Raw genomic sequence first — 10,075 nt, forward strand, 5'->3', positions numbered from 1 at the left:
TCTTGGCATTGTACAATAGTATTACAGCTGTCTCTTATACACATCTAGATGTGTATAAGATACTAGAAATAGGAAACCTAGAAATATAGTAAAAATGCTGAATAGTACTCCAGTGTCGCGACATGCCGACGTTGGTACGAGTAGTTTAGTCTACAAACGTCGCCTAAAGTAATTGATTTTACCCGGCAGAACGAAAGAAGGAAACTCCGCTTTTCAGTTGTCTCAGGCGATTGATTTTTGACAAACAATGACCTTTCAGAGGTCAAATTGCTGTCAAGAATATGAATTGGCTGCTTCGCAGCAATAAACATTCAATATCACTCATAGAAAACTCCATGCAATAAAGTTGATTTCTATTCTTTTATATTATTAGGTGATGCTGTTCAAAGTCTGGAGTCAGTAGCAGGTAGACGGCACCCATCGACCCTACAAGCCAAGCAACTTAAGTCCACACTGCCTCTTCTGCCAGTTTCCCTCCATTTAATCACCAGCCAGGTAAAGTGATAACAATTCACAATGGGGAGCATTTGATTTGTGACAACGTAGAATGTAATGATGTCATGTTAATTTAACTGCGCATGTCTGAATTGTGTGCGTTATGTTCTCCCTGAAATCTGGAAATGTTGTCGGCTGAGTCTACGTTCAGGCCAGAACATTAAACATTGGTGCGCCTCAGTCTTGGAGTTCATGGCATATCCGTGTACTTGTTAAAAAATCAAAATTGATTTAAAGTAGTACGTAAGATCTAAGGCTCCCTAGTATCTCTGTCACCTCTAATGAACAAACTGCTTCATTCAAATCACTAATGCATAAGCAAGACAATGACCCCAGGCCCAGCACCATAATTTCCCCCCTCTCACACTGCTCTAAAGATCACTCTCCTTTAAACAACTCCCCACCCTACAAATCTGTTACCTGGTTTAATGTATTCTGATATGTTACAGTTAAGTTGATGCTTAATCAAATACATTTTTTTTCGTTCCTTCCATGCCCCTCCTTCACCACCTGCTCATATAATAGTGTAATAGTGTCAACGGGAGGCGCTATATAAATCCAGAATTATTATTATTATTATTATTATTATTATTATTATTATTATTATTATATACGACATTTTCCCCTGTAGCTGTGCACATCATTTGCAATCTATGCACCTTTAAAGGTTCACCTATTTTTTTTATTTACACATAATTTCACTTAAGGGTTTATTAATTTATTGTTATTTGTGATATTGGTATTCTATTAAATTTCATTGCACTTACATAATCTATATATTAATTTTACTAACACCCTGGTGTAAGTTCACCTACTGTATCTCCTCTGAAACTGCTGTAAAGAATATGCTCATATCTCATGCACTGGGGATCGGATCAATATGGCAATTCTTCTGCAATGACATAGTGCATTAAGTTTAAGTTTAGGGTCAAACCAACTCCACCAATCAATACTTCAAATTTACGTAAACACGTCTCAATATGCATGCATCCACCTTTCTCTCACACCAAACTAGGCTAGGCCTACTGTATGCTGTATTTTCACGTACAAGAGGGCAGCCCTACTTCAATGTAGGCCGCATTTCAATACAACAGGCCCCAATCCAGTAGCTTAGGGGAGAGGAAGCGCACATGGAAGTGGGGGGGGGGGAATGTGCCCGCCACATTTTGCCACTATTTTTTTTAAATTTCAGTGTAATGTTATGTGCTACTCCCTTTTTCTGAAACTGTCCTGCCACCCCCCCCCCCCCCTTTGTGTGCGACAATGCTGTATTAGAATTACAAATAATGAATGTAGGGGCAGCAGTGGCGGTTCTGCTCTCAACCTTGAGGTCGGAGTTTCAATCTCTTGCTGTGCATTCACTTGTATCCTTGGGCAAGGCACTTTACCTGTGGTTGTCTCTCTCCACCCAGGAGTACAAGTGGCTACCTGGTAGGTTCAAAGACCTACTGATTTTACTGCTGATTACATCTGCAAAATTATGGAATTCCCCCAAGGAACCTGAGTATGTGCTTGATTTAGAACACAATTGAATTTTTTTTATAGATCTTTCGTGCTCGTGTAGCTGATGAACAGTTCGTCACCTCCATGGGAGAGCTTGTGAGTCACTTGAAGCTCATTGATTCTGGCGAGACTAATATAGATCCCGCAATTGGTATGTTCGAGTATCTAAAATTGCTTACATGTTGTGCCTATTAACTGTAATTAAAGTAATTTTATTTGGAAAGTCTCTCACCCCAACAAAGATATATGCAGATGTTCTCCAATTGAAGACGATTTTGGGGACCAAGGTTTTTCATTGTCTTTTAAATCAAAGATGGAGTGTTCATTTTGAGATGCAGAAAAGTGTTTTTTTTGGTCTTTAATTAGTGGGAGACCTATATTTGAAAAAAATAACGTACATGTCAGCTACCATCGGATCTTGATCTATTTTGGTGGTTCTGGACATCATCATGCATTAACTTTGTAAGAGAATGACAGAATATAAATCATCTGTCAATGTCTCTGAAGCTCTGTCTACACTTACCAAATTTTATGTGATAAATTTGTGTGATGTGCCCATATATGGACTTGATGATGTCATATTACACCCAAATATAGGCATATCTCATATTTTTTTATCAACCTGTATCCGAACGTTTTATTTTATCGAATTTTAATAGTAATTAATTTTACAGGTCGTAGTGGAACAGAAGAATATATTGACACTGTCTTGTCAATAGTGGAAGCCATTACACAACACCCTGGGATCTTAATGCAGTACCAAGAGGCCATCATTGTGTCTGTTTACCCCCACCTGGCCCAGCTGGTCACCTCTGACAATGGTCAGTACATGCTTCAATTGATATATAACAGGCGTAGGATTATATAAAGTTAAGAGTGACATGTTATAGCAGCACAGCTATAGGTAATGTGAGGTCACGTGCTGTGCAACTAGTCACTGGATATAAGCTTTGGATGTTTATATTTTGAACAAATAAAAAGATTGAATGTCGGCTCAACATAAATTATCAAATAGACTATCATTAATTTTTAGTATTTTAGTTATTTTAAAATTATTGACATCGTAATCATTATTATTATCATAATTTGCCTTCTTTTTATTATTATTATTATTATTATTCTTTTTATTATTATTATTTTTTTTTTTTTTATATTGCTATTGTCAATAATTTAAATAATTTATTTGAATTCAGGATATTTATCTAAATATTTTATTTCAAAAATTGAGGTATGTCTTTTTTCAAATTGTTTTCTGTTTCTTCTTGCAGGAAACACAAAAGCACTTTGTTTACATATTTTAGTTGAGATTACCAGCCTTTACCTGAACCATAAGCATTTAGTGGAAGAGGCACCAACAAGTGACACCCACGAAAAAATCATATATGAAATAATAAATGAACATGTGATGGAAGATTTGGAAAGAGTACTGCTTGAACCGGACCCATTCCCTGCATACGCACTGAAGCTTATGCTGGCACTTGTCCAGAGAAACCCTGACTTTGTTAGGTAGACTCAGCTTTCTTAACTTCCTACTTTATCGTGTATATTTTGACTAATTTAACTATGTTGGTGATAAATTATGTAATGTAAATAATACTGATAGCATGCTTATGCGTATACGCGTTAGTGTAAGCGGAGCTGCTACAACGTCGGTTGTTGGATACGCTGCTTGAGGCACCGAAACCAAATTATATACCTTGTCTTGTCTACACAAATTCATTTAATAGTACAATATATATATTTAAATAAATAAAATCCTAGATAAATAGATGACACATAATTGCTTGTATATTGATGATGCATGTACTCCAGTGGGATCCTTTTTGTGTATCTATTCAGATTCAGATTCGTGAGAACAGTGGTGAGTGTGAACCAAAAAACATCGATGGTGGCAGCTATTATTAAAATAATTTGAAGGCATTAGGATTTTAAAAATACCACTGCATTTGTTTTATTATAACTAAACTATCAACCCTATATATATATTATTTAATATTAAACAAATCCAGAACATGTACTTTATTCTTGTATTGATAAATGTACTAAAGTAAATTAAATTGCTTGTTTTATGCAGGAAAATACAAGAGCTAAGTCTAGTGCAAGTGTTATTTCAAGTTTTGGTTGACCATCAGCAAGTGCCTACTAGCAGTGCAATGTGCCTGGTGCTTAACATATTCCAGTGCCTTATCACAGATCAAAGCTGTATTCCTGAGCTCTTTGAACTTGGTGAGTTCCCTTCAACTAACAGTCAGTCAATTCATAAATCTATTAATCTATTAATCCATCAGCCAATAAGTCAATCAATTTAATCAAATGATTGATCAATCAATCAATTAATCTATTAATTCATCTTTCAATTGATAATTCATCAAACTACCAATTCAGTTGTTAGTCTACCAATTGTATCAATCAATTAATCGGTCCATCTATAAATTAATCAGTCTATCCACCAAAACATCCATCAATGAATTGATTCACCAATGCATCCATCCATCCATCAATCAATGTATCACTCCACCCATCGATGTATCACTCCACCCATCAATCTATCACTCCATCCATCAATCTATCAATCCATCCATCCATCAATCTATCACTCCACCCATCAATCCATCAATCCATGCATCAGTTGATCAATCTATCCACCAATCTTTTTACTCCATCAGTCAATAAATCCTTCTATCTAATTATCCATCAATCAATCTACTCATCAAATCATCTGTCGATCGTTAAATTAATCATTATTCTATCCATCAAGTCATCAATCAATATATATCAATCAATTGTTCCTTCAATCAATCAATCAATTGTTCAGTCAGTCAGTCAATCAAGTTGATCATCTTAATGTAACTTTCATGTTTTTGTAAATAAATTATGTAGCCCACTGTGCATTTTGCTTGTGTCCTTCGGCATAGCACTTTACCTATGGTTGTCTCTCTCCACCCAGGAGTAAAGTGAGTACTTGGAAGGCTAAAACACAAAATGTGATTTAGCATTCAGCATTATGGAATTCTCCTCAGGGAGATGAGTATGAGTTCCATATGTGCTTGATCCAATGACCGGGGCTAATAACGTGAAGTGCTTAGAGGCCTTGTTGGCATTAAGCGCTATTATACATCTAACATATTATTATTATTACTCCAGGATTGGTCAGGTACATAGTTGATCTGTTCAATGCAGCATCCCAATTGGTTGAAAGACAGGATGAGAAATCAGACAATAAGTCAGTGTTGACCCTCATACATTCTCTCTTAGAGACCTTAAATACTGCCCTCAAACATGTGGCTGTGGTTGTCAGACAAGTATTGCAGGTAAGAATTCTGAAGGTGGCTTGTGAATAAACTTCTTAGCGATAGGCATTCGATTAACACCTAAATCATGAATCAGAAAACCCTGAATTTCATTACACCGATTGTGAACTTTGATAAAACTGCTGTTGCAAGGGTTTTGGGCAAAAAATTTTGAAGGGATCTCTATAGTTTAAGCTTTATTTTTTTTTATATTTAAATATTTTATCGACCATGATTGCTTTAAACATACATATTAAAACTATGAACAGTATTTTCCTGGTTGAAAATATTTAAAAAAATAAAAATATATATTATAGTGAATAAGTAAATGCACATCAACATTTTAAGGAATAATTTCATTAATGTATTGCCATACTAATTTATTTAATGCTTACTTATATTCATTGTAGGCTAAGCAGGCCAAAAAAGAGGCTGCTACTAACCTTGCTGAGGACCTTCTGCTGAATCTTAAACCTGTAGTACAGCTGATTGACAACCTTACAGCTCTGGTAATAGGCCAGCAGATTAGAGGCTATTTTGGGGTGGAGGTGGCAATGGAAGTACTACCGGCTAATTTTTATATTTTCTGAAAATATATGTCTTGAGAAGTTCAGAACTCAAAATTACCCAAAATCCCTTTTGGGGAACATCTCCAAATTACGCATTCAAAATGGCCGCCATTTTTCCGCTTTAAATTATAGATTTAGCTATATAATATAAAAAATAACATTACTCGAATAATCATCATCAACAATTGGTGAAACTTACTCAAAATATTCGTTAATTATCGAAAAAGAATCTTGCGTTTAGAAAAACTACAATTTCGATCACCATAGCAACCGTTGCTATGCAAATTTAAATTTCCTATTTTATTCATGAAATTTAAGTATACAGGAAGCCTAAAGTTTATTAAAATCTTTATTTTCATAGGTTTTATGAATATGTTTAACGTCTGAATTATCTATTATTATCATAGAATAGGTTTATGTAAAAAAATACTGAAACTTTGATATAATTGCATAGCAACACTCTTTTTATCATCCATAGCAACAAAGCAAAATCAGCAGAATTGCTGTACATTTGTCATTGACTAAGCAAAAATCATGAGATACAATATTTTTATATAATAAACATCTCTTATTGAACAAAGTTAACACATTGATGTATAAAATACAAGGTCATCACCATAGCAACTGTTGCTATGCAAATTAAAATTTCCTATTGTATTCATGAAATTTAAGTATAAGGGATGCTTAAAGCTTACCGTATTGAAATCATCATTGTCATAGGTTTATGAATATTTTTGTATTTAGGTTATGTATTATGGAAGAGCAATATTTAAAAAAAAACCAATCAAACAAACACCTTTACTAAAGTGCTACGGAACTTTTAAAACTCCATAGCAACGAATGGAATTCACATAATTGCTGTTATTATTTATCTCAAGAAAAATATTATTAGATTGGCTTATACAATATTTTTTATACGATAAACAGTTTTTTTTTTATAGAAAAGTGAATTTAATGATGTAATAAAATACAAGGTCATCACCATAGCAACCGTTGCTATGCAAATTAAAATATTCTAATTTTTCATAAAATAAGTATAATAATGAAGACCTAAATTTTAGTAATAAATAAACTATTATAGTATTTATGAAAAATGCTTGAAATGAATTAAATTTTATTGTCTTTTCAAATAGTAGTTGGTCTATCAATGCTTTTAATTAAGGTTTTTGTAAATTTCATTAATAAAATATAAAATAATATATAGGCCTAATATAGAAATTTATGCTAAAGGAGAATATTTATTCACAATAACCATGCAAAGTCAACAAAATTATCTTCTCTCATAAAACAAGAAAAACATTTAACTTTATATAATAAGCGGACGGCTAGTGCTCATTTACGTTACAGAAAATGACAAAATATGTAGATATTTTTGAAAAGGTCATAGGCATATATGTGGTATCAACGGTGGCGGAAGTGGGGGGGGGCACCCACTTTTTCTGCTGGGGGCCTTCCCCCACTTTTTCTACTGGGAGGGGGGGGCTCCCCCACTTTTATGACTTTTCCCAGCACCAGTGACAAACATTTTACGAACGCTACAATGTCATTATTATTATTATTATTATTATTATTATTATTATTATTATTATTATTATTATTATTATTATTATTATTATTATTATTATTATTATTATTATCATTATTATTATTATTATTATTATCATTATTAGTATTATTAATATTATTATTGTTATCGTTAATATTATTATTATTTGGTGCGTACGTTAGAAAACTTGTTTATTTGTTATTATCATTATTATCATTATAAAATAATTTTTTTTTTCATTTTCTAACGAGCATTACAAGTTCCCTTTTTGAGTTGAGCAACCAAATGTTGATTAATGTCTGTATACGCGCGTCTGTAATGTTTCCTTGAATCCCACCCTCAAGCATGAAGAAAAAATCGCCTGCCCTCATGAATTCTGTACTTAGGCATAAAGGGGAAGGTAGGCACTCTTAATGGAGCGACGCTCTAGTTCTCTTTATGCTAACCACGAATATGTATAGTAAGTGTAACTGATTGGCTTACAGTAAACCTTCAAACTAGCGGAATACAACCACAATTAAACTCTATCTAATTTAACGAAAACAATAAGATACTTAATTAGGCCATTTTTAAAAATAAAGTTCTCTGAAGGTTAACTACAGAATTTACGCTGTAGTTAATGTGTTATAGGTTGTAACAACTGTATTGAGTAAAAAAAATCTCTATTTTTCAAATTTGGGGGGTGGGGGCCAAGAGTTTTCCCAAAACCCTCAGGGCTCCTCCCCCGAAAAAATTAGATTCCTAGATGGCGGGAAATGAGCTTTCCCTATTTTGAGCTACGTGTCTATTAATGACTTAAGGACTTTAAAATACTTCAAAATTCAAGGTTTTCCAACTCTTGAAATCGGTAAGGTAAACGTTATCATTCTTATTATGTACAGTAAATTAAAAAAAAGGAGTAGGCTAGTACAGTAGTTGCATACATATTATGAAAATATGTAGTACAATATATACTGTACATCGTCATTTACTAAATTTATCTATATTGAAATATTTGCTCCCAGCGTACACTATATTCCATATTCTAAGTTTCGTGGCATGAATATATCCTCATAGCAGGCTCGAGGGTGTGTGAATAATGTTCATGAGGTACTCTCCCATATATAATACTAATAGGAAGATTTTTTTTAAAGGGCATCATATTCTTACTGGTATGACTCAAGAAAAAAATAGAGATAATAAAGGACTAAGCCATGCTAAAGAGTGGGCACAGAAAAAAGCATCCAGGTTAAAAATTCTATATCTGGACACAGAATGTAGTAGCATTGACCAAATTACAATTCGTAAGATCATTTTAATTCACGGGAATAGACAAATGTAGGTCTACTGCGAAAATGATATATTGTTCAAAATGCAATTAAGTTGCTTATTCCTCCATGAATAAATAAAGTGCAGGAAACACTATGTACAAGGAATAACAATGATAACTATAATTATATCTACACGACGTGCAGTATTGAGAAATATTAACAATATGCAATTAATAAATAGGCCTAGAACATTTTCTATGAATACACATGATACAGTACGCTATGAATTATCTATGGAAATACAGAAGGCCTCCTACGCCTACACAAATAACTTGAATTGTTAAAATTCTGTAATTAAATCCCGTGTTTTCTTCTGGTAGACCTTACAGCGATTATACTCAGACAGAGCATATAGATACCTCCATGTTCAGATCTAACAGGTGAGACAGAGCACTAACATTCAAGGGCTATCCAGCTTTTTTTTTGTAAAAGAGTGGGGAGGGGCACAGTGTTGTTAAATGTGGCTAGTTTTACAGAGATTCAGTGGTCATACCGTGGAAACTTTGTTTACCTGGATACCCAGAAAAAATATGAAATAATTATGATGATGCTGATGATGATGAAACTTTGTTTAAAGTGAGTCCAATTTGGAATCAATGGAAAATAAAGGCCCCGGTAAGGGTGCAGGGAAAAAGCCCCTAGAAAAATCAGTAGTTTCGATTTGGTATAGACTAATTAGGGTTGCTATATTTAGTCTTATAAAATAGTAATACTTCCAGAAAGCAAAGCCATATCTTCCCATTGAGCATGGGGACTAAGAAGCTGGGCAAAAATTTGATGGTTCTGGTTGTAGCGTATAGGCATGTTTGATATTGATTTAATTTTAGTTATCGTTGCTTTGCATTGCATTGGAATTGTTGATTTTGTCGGGTCGCCAACCCGTTACAAATCTCGACATCCCCCACCACCACTCGTCTGACACCACGACGAGGTCATCAGACTAAATTAATATTCAAATCCAATCAAAGACGTTATTATGATTGCTGTTCCCTAATATTGTAGTCTAAAAGTATAATTTTGGGATGCCCGAAAATAGCAACTGGCAATTATAGAGCCAAATACAGTACCACTCCCCAGCAAGGGGCAGAAACAGAATGCATGATGTGAACAAATTATGAAATTATGGCATCTGTGATACCCAAAAAATAGCATCTGGAAACCAAAAATAGCAAGTAATCAGGGCTGGCTTTATCCGCATAAGCCATGTGTGGTGACTAACCCCAACATTTCATACATAGTTAATTGTAATTATATGTTTATACCTCTAAACATTGTCAAAATTACAATTTTTTTGAGGGTGTAGACTTTTCTGTTATTTGCCATTGTCTCTTATTTGATATTTTTAATTGTAATATTTCTACC

The 10,075-nt window shown here is 33.9% G+C and overlaps 1 protein-coding gene across 4 annotated transcripts in view; it reads left to right on the top strand.

Annotated features, from left to right (window-relative positions):
• LOC117115218 (serine/threonine-protein kinase ULK4-like) overlaps positions 1-10,075 on the top strand; it is a gene marked incomplete at its 3' end in the record, with an annotated part of 111,104 nt that overhangs the window by 98,409 nt on the left and 2,620 nt on the right. For all 4 annotated transcript variants that reach the window (XM_033258926.1, XM_033258942.1, XM_033258934.1 and 1 more), the window contains 7 exon segments: positions 374-495; positions 2,041-2,149; positions 2,673-2,819; positions 3,267-3,504; positions 4,073-4,224; positions 5,143-5,309; positions 5,699-5,797. In XM_033258926.1, the coding sequence (XP_033114817.1) occupies positions 374-495; positions 2,041-2,149; positions 2,673-2,819; positions 3,267-3,504; positions 4,073-4,224; positions 5,143-5,309; positions 5,699-5,797 (1,034 nt within the window).

The sequence above is a fragment of the Anneissia japonica genome, unplaced genomic scaffold (assembly GCF_011630105.1).
Source record: "Anneissia japonica isolate Jap-2015-1 unplaced genomic scaffold, ASM1163010v1 scaffold199_len4679917_cov187, whole genome shotgun sequence".
Lineage (NCBI taxonomy): Eukaryota > Metazoa > Echinodermata > Crinoidea > Comatulida > Comatulidae > Anneissia > Anneissia japonica.